This window comes from Pyrus communis, chromosome 12 (assembly GCF_041283825.1).
Source record: "Pyrus communis isolate YQ-2024b chromosome 12, ASM4128382v1, whole genome shotgun sequence".
In the NCBI taxonomy this organism is placed as follows: domain Eukaryota; kingdom Viridiplantae; phylum Streptophyta; class Magnoliopsida; order Rosales; family Rosaceae; genus Pyrus; species Pyrus communis.
In genome coordinates, this window is record NC_142576.1 from 18121509 (window position 1) to 18142555 (window position 21047).

Here is a 21047-nt window from a genome sequence, read left to right on the forward strand (position 1 = left end):
GATAAAATCACAAATTCATGCTAAGGCTTATGGCCTAACCCTAGCAAAGGAATTAGTTACGCATACTCATAATAAAAATCAAAGAAAATATTATTAAGAAGAAAAGGAATGAAAACACCTTAAAGTAGAAAATCTTCAAGAACTCTCGCAAAGTGTGAAGTTGAATAATAATCAGCTCCCCCTAGACTAGAACCGGCCAAACCCTTTTAATATCCCCCTAAAGCCAGCGCACAAACCTTAACAACCAAGTGTTTCATTCCCACCAAGAAACTAAATAATAATAGAATAAAATAGAAAATAAAGTTCTAATTAAACTAGGAGAATCTGCCAAGCACTTGTCCAACCACGTTTTAGCCTTAGATATCCTCCAAATCCAGCCCATAATAGCTTGTTTTGACGATAGGACGTTCAAAACACATCTCTAGAAGGCCATGAACCCATCCGAGGTCACCTTGGGCTCCAAAAATGCAATTCAAGCCCAAAACGTCACTATTCCAGCACCGCACACTGCTCCTTTATTTCATTGCCAGAAAATCGCCGCTTGGTGGAAAATCTGATATTTTGATACGATCAAGCCAAGTGACTCACGAACATCCTCCAACTAGAATTACTCCAAAATTCATCCATTTGGTCCGGTTTTGCTCCAGAGGAAGTTGAAAGTCCTATATCAAAAATACAATTCAAAGTATCAAAATTCTTCCAAAATATTAACCAAAATATACTAAGAATATAGTTAAATATATAATATAAAATCCACTCATCATCCATCCTGAAGGGAAACAATTTCCTTTTAGATACTTAGTTAGGTGCAATTGCGGGATGGTAACCAAACTTCCAAATTCACACTTAAATAAATTTAAAAAAATTATTTTATAAACCCAAACACAAATTGCAAAAATTTCTCTCTCTACACCCATTTTTTAAAATCCGGTGAACCTATCCCTGACGCAACCCTTCTCCAAAATCGTCGACACCCACCATCCCCTTACACTCTTTTTTCCTATTGTTACTAGCATATGCCCCACCCTTCGTGTGTGAAACTATTTTTTTTTTAAATGGGAATGAGAGAGGGAGAAAAAGAGGAAGGTGGAATTGGAGAGGGAGGTTTTCATTTTTATTTTTTATTTTTTAAATTAGAGGATGTTAGGATTACCCTTGGGTGAGGCTTTGAAAAAGAACTGTAAAATTTAGTTTGTGCTTATTTACTTTATTGCTCATGATTTTATTATGTGGTAGAAGACTAAATTGTCTTTTTTCCTCTTTTGGTTAACAAAGAAAGTTTTATTAATAAGTAGTTTGGATTTTGTGGTAGAAGACTAAATTATCTTTTTCCTCTTTTGGTTGACAACTAAGATTTTATTAATATGTAGTTTGGATTATATGATGAAGAAAGTATTGGCGTGATTAATCTTGAGGGAAATAGGAATGTAAATATTGTGTAATTATTAGAGTCCTTTATTAGGAAGGATATTTCTTTGTGTCTTTTTTGTTTCCTTGGAGAACAAGGATTGTATGTACTATATATCAAATTATGCAATACATGAAAATTAAGCCATAAAATTCTATTTGGCATCAAGAGCTTGGTTTTGATCCAAATTCTATACACGTATTGTGTCTTTGTTGTTGTATTCATTGCAGCAAGTGTGCCGTGTATTATGTATTGTATTGTGCCTCATGGGAATATTGCTATGCTGCTTCTGCAATCTGCTTGTTGTCTAGTAGGTGTCCACTTGTTGTCCGTGTGCCCGTTTGCAGCCTTGCCTTGAGTGGCAACTGCAGTTCTTCCACGGGTAATTGCTGCATAATTGCAACCTATTTTTTCTTGTGCCGTGGATAACTATTGTAAAGGATTGCAGCATGTAGTTGTTTGCTGCAACACCTTTTCCTTTTTGAGCGACTTGGTTGCTATGAGGACAGAAGGAAAAGGAGAACCAAAAAAGAAAAAAAAAAAAGGAAAAAAAAAAAAGGAAAAGTTAGAAAAGGAAAAATTGGTTAGGTTTTGAGGCCCACACGGGCAAGGAGAAAAGATTGGTTTTTACTTTGAAGTCTTTAAGGCTTTTTTGTCTATACCTCAAGTCACTGAATAATTGGATTGTGTTGTACTAATGTATCCTTCATTTTGTTTGCTTCAGGATATTTAGACAAATGAGATCATTAGGTGTGGTACTAAGAGAGAGGGGCTATATTATGTGGATGACGTGGTTCTGGGAAAAGCTAATTTGATTTGTGTCTCACGTAATAGTAATCTACAGAAGGTATTGTTATTGCATCGTCATTTGGGGCATGCATCATTTGGTTATTTGAAACATATATTACCTGATTTGTTCAGTAGTATTGAAGACTCAGAATTGCAATGTGAAGTATGTATTTTAGCCAAAAGTCATCGTGCTTCATTCCCTCCAAGTATGAATAGAAGATCTTCTCCATTTGCGCTAGTACACTTTGATGTATAGGGGCCTTCCCCTATTAATACTACTTTAGGAATTAGGTGGTTTGTTACCTTCATGGATGATTGCACTCGTATGACGTGGTTGTATGTGTTGAAAAGTAAAAGTGAGGTTTGTGATGTGTTTCGTCTGTTTCGACATATGATTAAAACTCAGTATTCCTATGATGTTAAAGTTTTGTGTTTTGACAATGGTGGAGAGTACATAAATTATGAGTTATCTCGGTTTCTACAAGATTGGGGAATTATTCATCAAACTATTTGTCCACATACTTCGCAACAAAATGGGGTTGTTGAGAGAAAAAATCGTCATATCTTGGAAACTGCTCGTGCCTTGCTTATTAGTGCGTTCATGCCTAAATGTTTTTGGACTCAAGTCGTTACCATGTTGTGTATGTGATTAACCGTATGCCATCTCGAGTTGGGGACTTCCGTACACTTCTTCAAGTATTGACAAAACATGTTCCCGTAGTATCCACCAATACCCTAACTCCTCGTGTGTTTATATGTGTAGCGTATGTTCATATTCACAAGATTCATCATAGTAAATTGGATCCATGTGCTCTTTGGTGTGTCTTTATTGGATTTGCATCCCAACAAAAAGGTTATAAATGCTACCACCCTGAAACCTAACATATGTATGTGCCAATGAATGTTACCTTTTTTGATTCGGAATATTTTATACTCTGGTATCATCACCTTCATATCACAATGGGAAAATGCTAGTATTTGTGATCTTAATGGTGATTTTGGGTTGTTAGATGTCCAGGATGACATGATAATCGCTTTAGGGGGAGTAAACCATGACAAACTTGTGCAAACTGGTGTAACAGAGCCTCGGTTCATTCCCGCCGAGACTGCTGCAGGTGTTCAGCAACTATCTGCCGAGACTGCTGCATGTGTTTAACAGCTGTCTGCCAATGAAGAATGTGTTGGCATTCAACTAGCTTGTGCTGAAGAGGAAACAGCTCCACATCAGGTTGTTGCCAAGCCTAGTACTAGTATTACCGAAACTCTTGCCAAGCCTGTTTTCCCCTCTCCCTCTAGCTCAATAGTGTTGTCGTCCAATACGTCTTCTCTGAATGTCCCTGAGGTAAGTACTATTGATGCCTATGTAACTAATGATGCTATAAGTACATATAAGTTGCCACCAAGGTAAAATCGTGGTGTACCCCCTGACAGGTTTTCTCCGGAAGGAAAAGTAAATTATCCAATAGCCAATTATGTGTCATGTAAAAATCTTTCACCTGAACGTCAAGCTTGGGTGATCAATGTGGAGACAATTCAAATACCAACTCAAGTGGAGGATGCTTTGAAGAATAAAAAATGGGCTGAAGCAATGCATGAAGAGATGATGGCACTACAGAAAAATAATACATGGGAAGTAGTGGAACTGCCGAATGGAAAAAAAAAAAAAACCAATTAGGTGCCGATGGGTTTATACAGTTAAATACAAGGCTGACGGATCACTGAACAGGTACAAAGCAAGGTTGGTAGCAAAAGGATATACTCAAACGTATGGTATTGATTATCAAGAAACTTTTTATTCGGTGGCCAAGATGAATACGATATGAGTTCTTATCTTATTAGCTGCAAATCTGGATTGGCCGTTAAAATAGTTTGATGTAAAAAATGCTTTTCTTCATGGACATTTGGAGGAAGAAGTGTATATGGATTTTCCTCTGGGGTATAATGTTGGGGGGGGGGGTGAAACTGGAGTGTGCCGATTGTGAAACTCGCTTTATGGACTTAAGCAGTCACCTCGTGCATGGTTTGGAAGATTCATTCAGGCCATGAGAAAGAATGGGTATTATCAAAGTCATTCTGATCATACGCTATTTGTGAAATGGAGAAACAGTAAAGTAACATCCTTAATTATTTATGTGGATGATATGATAATAACAGGTGATGATTCAGATGAGATTGTCAAACAGGAAAAAAAAACCTTACTGCCGAGTTTGAGATGAAGAATTTAGGTGATTTAAAATATTTTCTTGGAGTCGAGGTTGCTTGTTCGTCCAAAGGTATTTTCTTGTCTTAACAAAAATATGTTCTAGATTTGTTAAAGAAAACAGGTATGCTTGGGTGTAAGCCTGTGGATACTCCTATTGTGGAGAAACATCACTTGGGAATTTATCCAGATCAAGAACCAGTGGATAAAGGCAAATATCATAGATTGGTAGGGTGACTAATTTATTTAGCTCACACTCGTCCAGATATAGCCTATGCAGTTAGTGTGGTGAGTCAAATTATGCACTCACCGAGTGTGGATCATATGGCTGCGGTTATGCGGATTTTAGCATATTTAAAGTTTTGCTCCAAGGAAGGGAATTTTGTATAAGAATCATGGTCATCTAAGAATTGAGGGGTTTGTTGATGCTGATTAGGCAGGTGATGTGATTGATAGGCGTTCTACATCTGGATACTTTACGTTTGTTGGAGGAAATTTAGTTACTTGGAGGAGTAAGAAACAAAAGGTGGTGTCTAGGTCTTCTGCGGAGGTCGGGTTTAGAGGCATGATGCATGGAGTGTGTGAAGTCCTTTGGTTGTGTAAGTTGCTTTAGGGTCTTGGTTTCAAACAAAAAGAGGCAACAAATTTGTATTGTGACAATAAGTCAGCAAGAGAGATCGCAGAGAATCCGGTACAGTATGACAGAACGAAGCATGTGGAGGTCGATCGACACTTCATTAAGGAAAAACTGGAGAAGAAAATTGTGTCAATAATGTTTGTGAACTCGGAAGAACAACTTGCAGATATTCTCACTTATTTCGTGTGTAGTAGGTGTTTTTAGTAACTCACTTATCAAGTTGGGCATGTGTGACATCTATGCTCCAACTTGAGAGGGAGTATTGGCGTGAGTAATCTTTAGGGAAATAGGAATGTAAATATTGTGTAATTATTAGAGTCCTTTATTAGGAAGGATATTTCTTTGTGTCCTTTTTTGTTTCCTTGGAGAACAAGACTGTATGTACTATATATCAAATTATGCAATACATCAAAATTAAGCCGTAAAATTCTATTGAAAGTACCTTCTTTTTTTCATTTAATTGGGTTATTTTTGCAAGCACATATTGGGTGGTGTTGTTTTATTATTTTTAAGCGGAAATTAAACAAGTACATTTGTTTTTCTTGTTAGATCTCTGTTTTTCCTCTAACAGTTAAAAATTTCTGTCTTTTTCAATTTGGTTTTAGTTCACAAATATAGAATACATTCTTCTCTCTCTGATCTTATCTTCTTCCTCCTTCAAACTCTTAACCAAATTGAGAAATTCCAGAAATTAGCAAAATGGCAATCAAATCCCAACAATAATATCATCAAAAACAACTTCATCAACATTCGAATCCATGATAACCATGTGTATTCTTTTTATTGTATTGCATATATATGGGGTGAGATAACCGGGCACAAGGCACCCTTATTCAACTCTAACTTACATACTCAGAGACATGATTCTGTGACTCCTATCCAAATGTGAGTTGGTACTTGGGTTGTTTGTTAGGGGAGAAAACTCCAAAGTGTTTCTCAACTGGTTTACCGTCCTTGAGATTTTCATCAAACATTGCAAAAAGATAAGTCTCTATAGCTTTACCAGGCCTCTTTGGAGTCCCAGTAGTACTCGTCACATGGTTGATCAAATTCTGGTAGAATGTGGCTGCGTTCTCAGGGGTTGCTTGATCACCACCTTCAGAAGGCCAACCGCTCTCCGATACGACTATCTCCATATTTGGTGCACCAGCTTTTTCAAGAGCTGCGTACTGAGCGTCCAGAAGAGCATCAAAGAGGCTAGGGTATCGAGTCCCATCCGGCACTACAACCCCTTGCGAAGTGAATAAGGCATAGGCAAGGTCTATGTTAGGGTTATCAGTGTAGCTGAAGTAAGGGTACACATTCACAAGGAGTGGGGCCCCACTGCTGACGAGGAAGTCGATGACTGGTTGTATGAATTGATTTGCAGCGTCATATACTCCATCGGAGGGAGGGAAGGGATTGGCCACAAGAGTTGTGTCAATTGCTGTAGAGACTTTGATTTGGCCTTGCAGATTGGCTGCTACAATTGCACTGTGGATGTTTTTGATGGCAGGCAGGAGAGACCCAACCTCTGCAGAATCGCGGTGTATTTCGTTTCCAACAGCGATGTATTTGAATCGAACATCAGCTGAATAGGGTTGTACGTTCTTCTGGACCCAGGCAGTTGCAGCAGCTGCATCATTGAGGGCTGGAAGCTCGCTGTTGAGGATGGTGATTGTGAGTTCTATGTTGGAACCCCTAAGGGCTTGCAAGGTTGCTTCATTTGGTTCATAGATCCTCATCCGTCCGATGCCATTGCTTTTGTACAAGTCGACCACTTCTCCTTCAGCTGGTAAATTGTTGCCGTTTCGTCCATAACAAACACCAACAGATTGTGCACCTGAAATAAGTAGATGATTTGATCCAAAATGTGGTGAGTTTTGGGTTGCGGGAGAGAAAAAGGTAGAATTTCCCGTAAGAAATGTTTGAAAGGATCAAACTTCTAGTTAAATACTCCATAGCTACAATTTCATCTAATTAAGATATTTGACAGTTGGAGCAACACCATAGAAAGAGCAACCAAACGAGACTTTTTTCTTTCGCTGCGTGGATTTTCAATTATTTGTAGAAATTAAATTACCTAGTTTTTATTTTTCATGCTTGAGTTATGAGGAACGTATATAGTGAAAATGATGAATGAAGAAGAGTGGGTGAAGGTTGGTATAAGAGAGAGATGTAAAATAATGCTCCAATAAGAAAAATAAACTTAAAATTTTGACAAAATTAAAATTTATAAATTGACATGTACCAATTTCTTTGTAGGAATTCATAGATATAAAAATTTAAAATTTTATTTCTAACCTAGCTTAGAAAACAGTTTTGATAATTATAAGGGCACACAAAAAGAAAACAAGAATAATATTCGTCCCTCCTCTATTTTATACTTTCATTCATATCTATGCACAAAAAATAATAATTAAATATCAATAACTATATAATTATCAAACGGACTTTTAAGTAAAACATGTAAATATACAGAAACAACGGTTGAAGAAAAATCCTCACGTCAGTCTAATCAATTAAGCTAGAAAACAGTTTTAATTAATTATATTCTAAAGGCCATAATTAAAAAAACTTAAAAACGAATATATATGTATGTGGTGTTTATGTCATGAAAATGCAAACTACAGACAGAGGCATGAAAGTAAGACAGAACTGTTATTTGCAGGGCTGGCATCAAGACTACAAGTAGTAGTAATATGGAAGCCATGAGAGCTCTTCCAGTTTTATATATGTTGGAAAAATGCATGAAGCTATTGGAGACATATATAACTTAACTAACATATATTGATTATATACATAGGCGGCTGCCTTGGTAATGTAGAGTTTTTTTCCCCAAACCATTAAGAATTAGGCAACGACTAATTCACCGCGTGGACTAAGGATGACAACGACTACCTGCAGTTCATCGAAAATATGATAACATCATGAAAACCTGCCACATCCGTAGTTAGGAAGAGGAGTTTTCAAGTGAAATTGATTAACCTAAATAAATAAACAAAATTGTGGTCAATTTTCACAATTCATCTATCTATGTGGTTTGACGTCCATCACAGTTTGGTCCATGTCTTTGAAACAAAAACCATAAATTTATCAATGTTACATTGACATTCGCGGCCTAGGATAATTCTTGTCACGTTGCGTGAATCATTGATTTTTTAGAAAATTTATCGAAATTAGTCATTTTACAAATTTTAATTGTTGAACCGATTAAAATCACATATATATGGTCAAATAATTTTTTCCTCATGAGAAATAAGTTAGGGCTCATTTGGAAGTATTTGTAAGATGATTGAAAGTGTTTTTGGTGAAATTGATTTTGAGGTCCAAAAGCATTTTAAGTGTTTTTTGGCAAAAACAACAATTATGTGCTTTTTGTAGGAAGCACTTAAAGTACTTTTTTCATAATCTACTTGAATTTTTACTAGGGATTGGTTTTAAAAATATTTTCACTAAAAACGTTTTCAATTGATTTAAAATCACTTTAAAACGAGCCCTTAATTTCTCAAGAGTGGTTTTCATTGTGGCAGCTACGCACCCATGGTTCTTGTGTAAGTATTATTGTGTTTTGTAGTGGTGGTTATGTAGGGAATTTATTATTGTGTTTTGTTGTGCGTATTAAAGATTTGATCACTGTAGAAAGATGCACCAAGTCAGCACCCCTCTTGTAGTCATCGTCGGCATTTCCAATTTCCTTGAAAAGTCATTGAGATCAATTATACTCCAAAACAGCTGGGGTTCCATATTTCAAAGTCTAGAATCCGCGTACAAAATGACAATTCAACTAGACAGTGATTTGAACAACGACAAGTGTTGGAAAATTCAAATTCAAGGTGGCTTAATTTCAAGACTAGACTAGTATATGCAACTTTTCATACGTCTTGGGCTGAAACATTTTCATTTATACTTGTTTCATACGTGGATATGACCATAGCATGTATATATAATGTAACGACCTGTTCCTAAAAATTATGGTTTTTATAAATTTAAAAGTGAATTTACGAAAATACCTTCGAGGTAAATGCATTGACCTTGTTTGAGCCTTCGTGTCACGTAAGATCTATTTTCTTGGCGTATCATCGTAGTATTCGTCGCTACGAATACGTAGGCGCAAACCGTTCGTGAAACGGAGTTATAACCAAGGCGGTATTAATGATCGAAGTTAGGGTTAAAATGGTAATTTTGTTTTATTTGGCGGAAGGCTCCAGAAATTTGGGAGCCTTCCCATCACATTTTAAGCCATGTGGAGGGCTGTATCGGGGCAAGAAGGAAACTACCCAATCAGAAACAGAAGAAAGGAGGGAAAATGAGAGAAGAGAGAAGAGAGAAGAAGGGGATTATCCCCAACCCGTTTTCCTTTTTGTCGGCTCAACCCCAGTTCGAGTTATCCGGAGCCGATTCCGGCGTTTTCCCGACGATCTGGGCATTGCCACCGCCACCAAACAAACCAGCATGGACCCAGCTTCCATTTCCAACCCAGCTTGACGGCTGTGGGTGGCTATTTCACAACGACAAAAGTCGTCTTCTCTGGCCAGTCCGAGAGCACCCACGGCGGAATTTCGTCATTTTTGAAGCTACCACCATGGGTCGACTCCCCTCAACCCCAGGAACAAACCCCAAAAAGGTTTGGGGGCGGTGGAGCTTTGAATTTGACGAATCGAGGTTCACCTACTTTCGGGATTTTCGGTGGATTTGTGGCAAATTGAAGCTTTTCCCGGCCAAATTAGCCTTGGCCACAGGTATGAAACTTACTTTACTCATTGAGATCTTCATTCTGCTAAAATTTGAGAATTTTTGGAAATAGTTGAATTTTTCCAGCGAGTTGGAGCGGCCGACCGTCACCCACGGCAGCGCATGGCCAGAATGCCGTCAACGCTATTTTTAGGCTAAATTAGATGCCTTGAGTTTAGTTCTGATAATCGTATGACGTAGGTTGATTGTTGGAACCTAAATTCTCTACGATATGTTAATAGGTCATCATATAAATCGACGATCCAACCGTTGGATCGCCATCAAACTGTAATAGGTTATTATTCGTAATATTTGAGGACTGTAGGAACTTACAGATCGGGAATCCGACATATGGATCTTCACAAATTGGATTTGTACGTTCATAAAATAAAATGTTAATCACCACTTGAATTTGCAATTGGCAAAGATCCAGCCGTTGGATCGTAATGAAACTTTAGTATGTTGTTCTAGAAGCATAATGTGGATCTTTGGAAGTTACAGATTGGAAATCTGAGATGCGGATCTTCCGGATCGAGTTACATAGGGTTGTGGACCCTACCGGCAATCTTTGACCGACGGTTGACTTGTGGTCAATAGGTCTCAAATTATTCTAGAACGTCCTTGGGGATGTGTTTTTATGTAAATTACGTGTTTTATCAGTAAGGATTATGAGATGTGGTTTGATATTTGTTCTAGGCGACGATCGTTGGAGACATTTCGATATTCGTGCTAAGGAGTGGAGCGTGGACCTTAGGTGAGTGGCCTTTTTGGTTTTCTATATATATATATACACACACACACACACGTATATATGCTTTACAAGTTCCCAAAACTATGTTAAATGGATTTACATTTTTAAATGCTATGTCAATTACATTACATGTTAGTATACGCATTAGTATGCATATGCATAACATTTGTTGCTGCTAAGGAGGCCAGGTAAGTTTCAGGTGAGTATATCATGATGATAGTGAGTATGGTTATGATTAGTTGTATTTAGTGCTCATTACTCTACACCTCGGTGTTAGTGCTCCTGCCCGTGGCCAGGGCACAGTCCTTCACGTGATGTTCACCTCCAGCACCACACGTTCACCTTGGATCTAAGTTTGGTGCACAGTCCTGTCCTACAGACCACATTAGGTGGTTCCGACTCGTGTGCAAGAGTTGATTGATGAGTTATAGGTTCAGCCGTACAGGTCACGTTAGGTAACTCTGGCTAACATGTCTTTTTGCATTAAATTATATCACCTGACATACATGATTACAGCTGAGGTACTTGACATGGCATAGACTCAATTTCCATTGTTTTCGAGAATGGTTTCTAATTACGTATGTAGTATTATTTTCTGGGAAACTATACGGGTTTTACGGTGAGGGGTTATTATGTTTAAAAAGAGAAATGTGTTTTCAAAAAGTTTGTTTTCGCCCACTCACATTTTATGTTTTGCGCCCCTCCTGAAAGTTCGTATTGACGAGGATTCTTGGCAAGTCTCAGTATAGGTGGCTACCTCTGAGGGTATAATCCTTACCTACTCTACTGTACTTTACTTATACTCTTACGTCATATGTGAATGAGTTCATTCCCGCTCACTAGTGCACTCTAGTATTTAGACACTCTTAGGTTTAAATTTATCACACTTTTCACATCACCACACTTTATGGCTTTGTCACCTTCCAGGTGTCAACCAGCACAGCTCGATTCGGAGTCCTAGTGGACATCCCAGGTCGGGATGTGTCATATAATCAATAGCTTTCGAGTACTAACCAGTTAGTATGTTAATAGGATATTAACCACTTTTGTTAAACAAAATTATTATGTTTTCCAAATTGAAAATCTCCATTTAATATAATTTAATCACCACAAGTTCAAAATTGTCTTTAAATTGATAACGAAATTAAAGACAATGACAAAATTGACAAAAACAAAATCGTTTTGACCTAAATTATTAAAATTGAGGCAAAATAGAGTGACCAAAAATCCATATTTTTAACCTCTTCTCATTGTTGGAGACGATATCACTAAGTCAGTCCTTTGGTACTCAGTGAAACCATATGGAACTCCAACTTGTTGAAGTGACATAATGTAGGCTTACATGTATACAAGGCTACCTCACATAACATAATTTAGGCCCCATTGGATGTCTAGGATTTAATTTAGATTGGAAGATGCACACTTCGAGATCAAAGAACTGCTGGATCAGGGACACTGCTAGGAGTTTGTAAGAGACAAAGCCATAATGGAAGAACATGTTGAAAAGATGGATCAAGGTAAGTCCAAAAGGTATGAATTTACCGACAAGGAGAAAGGCTGGCGGCAGGTGAAGAAGCCAACCCTTACCATCACTTAAATCTATGGAGAGCCAAAGCATCAAGGTATCACCAAAGTATTAGGAGGCAGAAGAACCTCCAACTTTGCATGTAGGGATGGAACTTTAATAAATTGGAAGCGAAATATCCCCAAGTCCCGCGACATTGCTAAAAAACTTCCAACGAACTACATGTGGTTTAATGCTTGATATGAGAGAAGATATGTAGGCTATCTGACACATCCCAACCTAATATCAAGGCGTGCTGGTTGTCACGTGAGGGTGACGTAACCATATGCACAGTGCGAAAGCAAAAAAATAATAGTACAAGTACGAATAAATAAAAACCAAACTACTAAACAATGTAGTTAACTTACAAGTGCAAGTGTAAGTGTGACAACAAAATTCAGAGCATAGAAAGCCTAATGCAGTCCAGAGGAACAAACACTAGCTAAACACACCCAAAGGTGGTCCTACACTGGATAAAATTTGTTAGATATGCCATGGATTCCTCGTAAGCCACCAAAAGAGCAACCCAAAGTAGAACCTGGAGGGGCGCAAAACAGAAAGTGTGAGTGGGCAAAAACAAAGCTTTTCAAAATCATTTCATTAACAAAAGTTCTAACCCCTAGCCATAAAACCTGTATAGTTTCCCAGAAAATAGAATATACACATATATCGAAAACATGCTCAGAAATATGCCATGTCGAATGCCTCTACATAAACTGTAAGTAACCCAGGTAATGTTAATCAATGCAAGTAACATGTCAGCCGGAGTCACCTAACATGACATGTACGGCTGAATCTAGAGCTCAAATCTCCAACTCACTAACTATACCTGCACATGAGTCAGAACCACCTAAAGTTGTCTGTACGACAGGACTGGGTGTAAATAAATACGCTCAAGTGCTACGATCACGTGAAGACTGGGTGAATAATCGTGGGTCACCTACGAGTCGGAACCACCTATAGTGGTCTGTACGACAGGACTGTGCACCTAACTTGGATCCAAGATGAGCGTGTGGTGCGGGAGGTGAACATCACGTGAAGGATTATGCCCTACTCTGGGCGGGAGCATTAACACTGGGGGTGCAGGTTATGACCTCTCTATGTATCTCATATAACCACTACGTCACAACTATAAACTATAACTTACCTGGCACTTACCTGTGCGTCCGCAGCACCAAACATACATATATGCAACCACTAATGCATAAATAAATAGGCAAACGTTATGCATGGCATTTAAAACATATAAACATTCCATATCATTTTCTGGGAAAAACCACAATATATAGGTTTATATGGAAAACCAAAAGCCCACTCACTGGTATGTGGAAGGGTCGTAACCCCTTGTCTCGAGTGACTGCGCTCGTCCTTGGGATAAGTCTCACCTATATGTGAAACAACTATAAAAACGTCAATTTAAAGCACATAACCACAACTAGGTAATAACTTCTCATACAATGCTCAAATGGGGTGTGTGAATAACCAACATGATCTACTCAACCTCACGAACATCCCCATATTTTAAAAATAATTTTTCAACCTCCCACGCGTAGGCCACGCACGAGCACGTGCCTGGCACACGTGTGGCAACCCTAACAGCGTTAGGGAATATTCTGTTAAAACTAATAGATTCTGTTAAAGTTAACCTGATGCCGTTAAGAATATTCTGTCCAAAATGACGGAATATTCCATCTTCTTCTCCGGCACACCTTCGGTGCCGTTGCCGTCGCCGAAAAACTGGAAAATTTTCAAACCTTCGTTTCTCGCTCGTTTTTCAACAAAATTTCATGAAATTTGCACCAAAATTAAGCTTACAACAAGTAGAACAAAACCTTACCACTTTTGAGCCCTGAAATTCACGGAATCTCGTTGTAGAAACTTCACAAAATCCGGCCAAACCTGCAACTCACAATCCCAACGTCCAAATCCTTCCAACAAACCACCCCAAGCTTCCTAAGGACCTCACTAAGCTTCCTACAAGCTTCAAATTCCCTGAAACACAACATTTCACGTGTGCATGAACAGTGACCAAAACGGAGATTCTTGGTTCGACGTGAAATCGAAGGATTTCCTACCTGAAATTGGTATGGTTGAACTCGTATGTCCTCGCAAACACAAAGGTACAGTTTTCCACCTCGATCTGCAACTTTTTCACGGGATTTGGGTCTCGTCCATACAAAGAAAAAGAAGAGAAAGAGGGAGAGAAAGAGAGTTCGTAACAGAGAAGGATACGGGAAGGAGATGAGGATGAGAGTGTGTGTGTGGTCCAGATGCAGCCAACAAATCCACAAAACAATCACCCCAAAATGAAACTTAACCACTAGGGGCAAAATCATCATTTCACACATACGGTACAAATAATTCGGAATGGGTTGTCACAACCTACCCACCTTAATAAAATTTCGTCCCGAAATTCATAACAACCATTAGTGATCAAAGAACAATCGAGGATACAAATCTCTCATCCGATCTTCTGTCTCCCAAGTAGCCTCATCCGCTGAGTGATTCCTCCACAAAACTTTCACTAAACTCACAGCCTTCTTCCTCAGAACCTTTTCCTTCCAATCCATAATCGTTACTGGTTCCTCATCATAAGTCAAATCTAGATTAATTTCCAATGGTTGGGGAGGTATCACATGCGATAGATTCGCAACGTAATGACAAAGCATAGACACATGAAAAACATTATGCATTTTAGCCAGCTCAGAAGGCAACTCAAGCCTGTAAGCCACTTCACCAACTCGCTCGATGATCATCTACGGTCCGATATACCTGGGACTTAGCTTACCTTTCTTTCCAAACCGTACTACAACTCTCCACGGTGAAAGCTTTAGAAATACCCAATCGCCCATTTCATACACTCTGTCAGTGGCATGCCAGTCCGCTAAGCTCTTTTGTCGATCCTGGGCCACCTTCATGTTAGACTTAATTACCTGAACATTTTGAGTAGTCTCCTTAACAATCTTGGGGCCCACCAAAACTCTTTCTTCGACCTCTGACCAACACAAGAGTGTTCGATAAGATTTACCATACAGTGCCTCAAATGGTGACATGCCGATACTCGAATGAAAGTTGTTGTTGTAGGCAAATTCCATTAAATCCAACTGCTTGTGCCAAGCATCGCCAAACTGCAACACTGAAGATCTCAACATATCCTCCAATGTCTGAATGGTCCTCTCTGACTGTCCGTCTGTCTGAGGATGATATGTCGTACTGTAGAGTAATCTCGTACCTAAAGCTTCCTGAAAAGCCACCCAAAATTTAGAAGTAAATATTGGGTCACGATCCGAGACAATACTCACTGGAACACCATGGTACTTCACGATCTTCGATATGAATAATTCAGCTAATCGGCCCAAAGAATACTTTTCCCTCACTGGAATAAAATGCGTTGACTTAGTAAGCCGATCAACTATCACCCAAATGCCATCAAAACCATTATGTGTATGAGGAAGCTTGTACACAAAATCCATTGTAATATTTTCCCATTTCCACTTTGGAACTGGAAGCGGCTGCAACAACCCAAACGGCTTATTCCTTTCAGCTTTAACTTGTTGGCAAATGGCACACCTACTCACATACTCAGCTATCTCTCTTTTCATACCCAGTTAATAATAAAATGGTCGAATGGTATGATACATTTTAGTAGCTCCTGGATGCATCGCATAAGCTGATATATGCGCTTCATCAAGAATCGCTTTCTTTAATTCCAAATTATTCGGCACAAACATTCTACTCTCCTGCATAGGCATGCCATCCGATTCACGAACTCTAAGGTCTTTCCTTTTCCCCTGATTCCTTGCTTGAATTATTTCCTGGGTCTCTTCATCAACCATTTGGGCTTCAAGTACACGATCAATTAAAATCGACCTAACTTGAAAATTAGCAAGTAAAGCTACCTCCTGATCTTTTACCTCTAACCTCACTCCAGTTGATCTCAAGTCTACCAGAAGAGGAACATGACTAACGTACAACGCATTAATACGGCCCTGTGATTTCCTGCTAAGTGCATCAGCACACATCCCAGACCAATTAAGGAAGCATCACTGTAGACTTCGAAATTACCACTATCATCCGTGAGTGCTAAAACAGGTGCATGAGTGAGATAATACTTCAATTGCTGAAAACTCCACTCACAATTATCATCCCACTCAAATTTAACATCATTCCTTATTAACCTCGTCAGTGGTAAAGCAATCACGGAAAAATCCTTTACAAACCGTCGGTAATAGCCTGTTAAGCCAAGAAAACTCCTCATCTCAGTGACGGTTCATGGTTGCTCCCACTTCTCCACTGCTGCTACCTTTTGAGGATCCACCAAAATACCTTGAGTAGAAATGACATGTCCCAAAAATGCCACTTGATCTAGCCAAAATTGACACTTGCTAAACTTAGCATACAGTTGGTGTTCCCGCAACCTTTTCAACACCAAAGTAAGATGTCGAATATGCTCAGATTTAGACTTAGATTATACCAGGATATCGTCAATGAAGACGATGACAAACCTATCCAAATACGACTGGAATACTCGGTTCATCAAATCCATGAAAGCTTCTGGTGTATTTGTCAATCCAAATGACATTACCAGAAACTCGTAATGACCATAATGAGTCCTGAAAGTTATCCTAGGGACATCCTCACTACTGATCTTCAACTGCTAATAACCAGACCTCAAATCAATCTTGAAAAATACATAAGCACCTCGAAGCTAATTAAACAAATCATTTATACGCGGCAATGGATAACGGTTTTTAATTGTTACCCGATTCAATTGCCGGTAATCAATGCATAGCCTCAAAGTCCCATTTTTTTTCCTTACAAACAACACTGGAGCTCCCCAGGGTGAAGTACTAGGCCGAATAAAACCTTTATCCACTAATTCCTACAACTGGACTTTCAATTCCCTCAACTCAGCAGGAGCCATTCGATAAGGAGTCAAGGATATAGGATTAGTACCTGGAAGCAAAATCAATGGTGAACTCTACATCTCGGTCTGGCGGCAATCCAGGTAAATCATCAGGGAAAACATTAAGAAAATGCTTGACTACCCTTACATCCTCCACGCGACTAGGAGCAATATCATTCAACACCACATGAGCTAAGTATCCCTGGCAACCTTTTGATAACAACCTTTTTGCTCGCACAGCAGAACTAACACCATGTTTCACCCCACTCTGCTCACCCACAAAAGTAACCACAAGTAATCCAGGAGGGTGGAAGGTAACTATTTTCCCGTAACAATCAATATTAGCACGATTATGGTGCAACCAATCTGTGCCCAAAATCACATCAAAATCAACATTATCTTACGAGAAAAGGTCAGCTAGCATAACAACATCCTCCACCATCACTGGACATCCTGGATACACACAATCAACAATACATCTGTCTCCTCTAGGCATAGCAAACTCTAAATCATACCCTAGAGGTGTAGGGTGAGGTTGCGTCACTTGAGCAAATATATGAGAAATAACCAAATGTGTAGCACCACAGTCAATCAATACTCTAGCAAAATAACCAAGGATATTTAATGTACCCATGATCAAGTCTGGATTCTTCTGAGCATCCTGCAGAGAAATATTATGGATACGCCCCTAGGTCTGCTGTTGCCCACCACGACCTCTACTAGTTTAACCACTATCACTCTGCACATTACGCCCCTGACTAGGTTGACTAGACTGCCATGAAGATCTCGCACTACTAGCAGTAATCTCTCCCTTCTGAGGTTGTCCTCCCTGGTACCACTGAGATCTACCTGCCGGAATGGGAAGATACGGCATATAACCACCTGAAAACTATGGATAACCACTCTGAGAATAAGGATCTTGGGAATACGGATATTTTCCTGGAGCATAAGGAACGACATCACCCTGATAATAGTAGGCATCACCACGACCCGTCTGACCATAACTACCAGGGCCAGGGACCTACTGGATTGGCGCAAGTGGTGGCAAGAAAGACTGCTGGGGCCTTTGCTGACTCTAGGGACAATTTGCAGCTCGATGTCCCATCTGCCCACAAGTGAAACAACCACTGTTGCCTCTCCTGCACTCTCCAAAATGCCGATTATTACACCTGCGGCAAACTAGAGCCCTTCCTCTACCAGTATCACCCTGTCTCTGGCCTCTAGGACCCCCAGCAAATCTACCACCTCTTCCCTGACCAGTGAAACTAAAACCACCGCTAGAAGAACTGGAACTAGTCATACCTCGCTTAAAACTCTAGGTCTTTCGAGATCCTAGAGATGTCTGACCTTTGCCTTTGTCGCATTTCCTCTGATTGCCATCTTTTTCTTCTTCCTCACTTTCGCTGGGAATGTTCTTGGAATCCTCAATCCTCAACAGAATCTCATAGAACTCCTGATAAGATTCGCAAGGGGTAGTGGTCGTCATAGAACGCCACTTCTTCTTGGTACCCAATCGAAAACGACGAAGCATCTCACCCGGATTGGTAGCAACCTCCGGATAATAACGAGATAAATCAGTGAACCTCCGATAATACTCGTTCGCCGTTAACTTCCCTTGCCTCAACTCGATGAATTCTTGCTTTTTACATCAATGTACTTAGAAGTCACAAACCTTTTCTGAAACAAATGCTTCAACACTTCCCAGTCAGCCCTTTCTTCTAGAGTCAAACGACAGACCTCCTGTTCCCACCAGGATGATGATTCCTTACCCAAGAACCATGATGTCGTCTCAACCCACTTTTCAACAGGAAGATTCCCCTGATTATGCAACACTCGAAAAGTCTTTTCAATATGGTCTAGCCACCGCTCAGCTCCCTCAAAACCCTCGTGCCCCTCAAACTTATCCAGCTTCAAATTGTACATGGTTTCCAGAAGAGTCCTCTGGGGAGGGCGGAGCACTGACTGAATAGTGGTAGCGATAGCTTCCCCCAATTGAGCTACATCGAGGAAACTAGGCTCAGCAAAGCGACGTGGTTCCTTACGAGGTGGCATAGTTCTGACAGAAGACACCAAAACAATTAGAACGCTTACAAAAATATGCAGGACTGCCAAACTTATGCTCTGATACCAAACTAACGCACCTCAACCTAAAATTAAGGCATGCTGGCCGTCACATGAGGGTGACGTAACCATGTGCACAGTGCGGAAGCAAAAAAATAATAGTACAAGTACGAATAAATAAAAACCAAACTACTAAACAATGTAGTTAACTTACAAGTGCAAGTGTAAGTGTGACAACAAAATTCAGAGGACAGAAAGCCTAATGCAATCCAGAGGAACAAACACTAGCTAAACACACTCAGAGGTGGTCCTACACTGGATAAAATCTGTCAAATATGCCATGGATTCCTCATAAGCCACCAAAAGAGCAACCCAAACTAGAACCTGGAGGGGCACAAAATAGAAAGTATGAGTGGGCAAAAACAAAGCTTTTCAAAATCATTTCATTAACAAAAGTTCTAACCCCTCGCCGTAAAACCTGTATAGTTTCCCAGAAAATAGAATATACACATATATCGAAAACATGCTCAGAAATATGCCATGTTGAATGCCTCTACATAAACTGTAAGTAACCCAGGTAATGTCAATCAATGCAAGTAACATGTCAGCCAGAGTCACCTAACATGACCTGTACGGCTGAATCTAGAGCTCAAATCTCCAAATCACTAACTATACATGCACACGAGTCGGAACCACCTAAAGTGGTCTGTACGACAGGACTGGGTGTAAATAAATATGCTCAAGTGCTACGATCACGTGAAGACTAGGTGAATAATCGTGGGTCACCTACGAGTCGGAACCACCTATAGTGGTCTGTACGACAAGACTGTGCACCTAACTTGGATCCAAGATGAGCATGTGGTGCGGGAGGTGAACATCACGTGAATGACTGTGGCCTACTCTGTACGGGAGCACTAACACCGGGGGTGCAGGTTATGAGCACTTTATGTATCTCATATAACCACTACGTCACAACTATAAACTATAACTTACCTAGCACTTACATGTGCGTCCGCAACACTAAACATACATATATGCAACCACTAATGCATAAATAAATAGGCAAACTCTATGCATGGCATTTAAAATCTCACATCCCGGCCCGGGCCCCCACCACATCCCGGGCTCGACTCCACTGTAACACGATATTGTCCGCTTTGGGCCCCGACCACACCCTCACGCATTTGTTTTTGGGAACTCACACGAGAACTTCCCAGTGGGTCACCCATCCTGGGATTGCTCTCATGCGCTACTTGCTTAACTTCGGAGTTCCCATGGAACCGGAAGCGAGTGAGCTCCCAAAAGGCCTCGTGCTAGGGAGAGATGGGAATATACATATAAGGATCACTTCCCTGGACGATGTGGGATGTCACATAAAACATATAAACATTCCATATCATTTTTTGGGAAAAACCACAATATATAGGTATATATGAAAAATCAAAAGCCCACTCACTAGTATGTGGAAGGGTCGTAACCCCCTTGCCTCGAGTGACTGCACTTGTCCTTGGGATAGGTCTCACCTATATGCGAAACAACTATAGAAACGTCAATTTAAAGCACATAACCAAAACTAGGTAATAACTTCTCATACAATGCTCAAATGGGGTGTGTGAATACACCAACATGATCTACTCAACCTCACGAACATCACCATATTTTTAAAATAATTTTCCGACCTCCCGCGCCCCGGCCAAGGCATGGCCAGACGCGCTGGCCACGTACGGGCACGTGCCTGGCGCATGTGTGGCAACCCTAACGGCGTTAGGGAATATTCCGTTAAAACTAACAGATTCCGTTAAAGTTAACCTGATGCCGTCAAGAATATTTTGTCCAAACTAACGGAATATTCCGTCTTCTTCTCCGGCACACTTCTAGTGCCATCGCCATCGTCGGAAAATTGGAAAATTTTCAAACCTTCGTTTCTCACTCGTTTTTCAACCAAATTTCATGAAATTTGCACGAAAATGAAGCATACAATAAGTAGAACAAAACCTTACCACTTTCGAGCCCTGAAA

The 21047-nt window shown here is 39.9% G+C and overlaps 1 protein-coding gene across 1 annotated transcript; it reads right to left on the reverse strand.

Annotated features, from left to right (window-relative positions):
- Positions 1-5777: 5777 nt before the first annotated feature.
- LOC137745522 (glucan endo-1,3-beta-glucosidase-like) lies at positions 5778-7780 on the reverse strand. The gene is made up of 2 exons (XM_088682071.1): positions 7675-7780; positions 5778-6859 (listed from the first exon to the last, which is right to left on the reverse strand). Exons 1-2 carry the CDS (start codon positions 7763-7765, stop codon positions 5910-5912), a joined length of 1041 nt encoding a protein of 346 aa, XP_088538197.1. The 5' UTR covers positions 7766-7780; the 3' UTR covers positions 5778-5909.
- Positions 7781-21047: the final 13267 nt, after the last annotated feature.

Coding starts and splice junctions, on each gene's coding strand:
- LOC137745522 (XM_088682071.1), bottom strand. CDS start 7,765: ATGCATTTTTCCAACATATATAAAACTGGAAGAGCTCTCATGGCTTCC. Junction 6,860..7,674: donor GATGCCAGCCCTGCAAATAA/CAGTTCTGTCTT, acceptor ATCTACTTATTT/CAGGTGCACAATCTGTTGGT.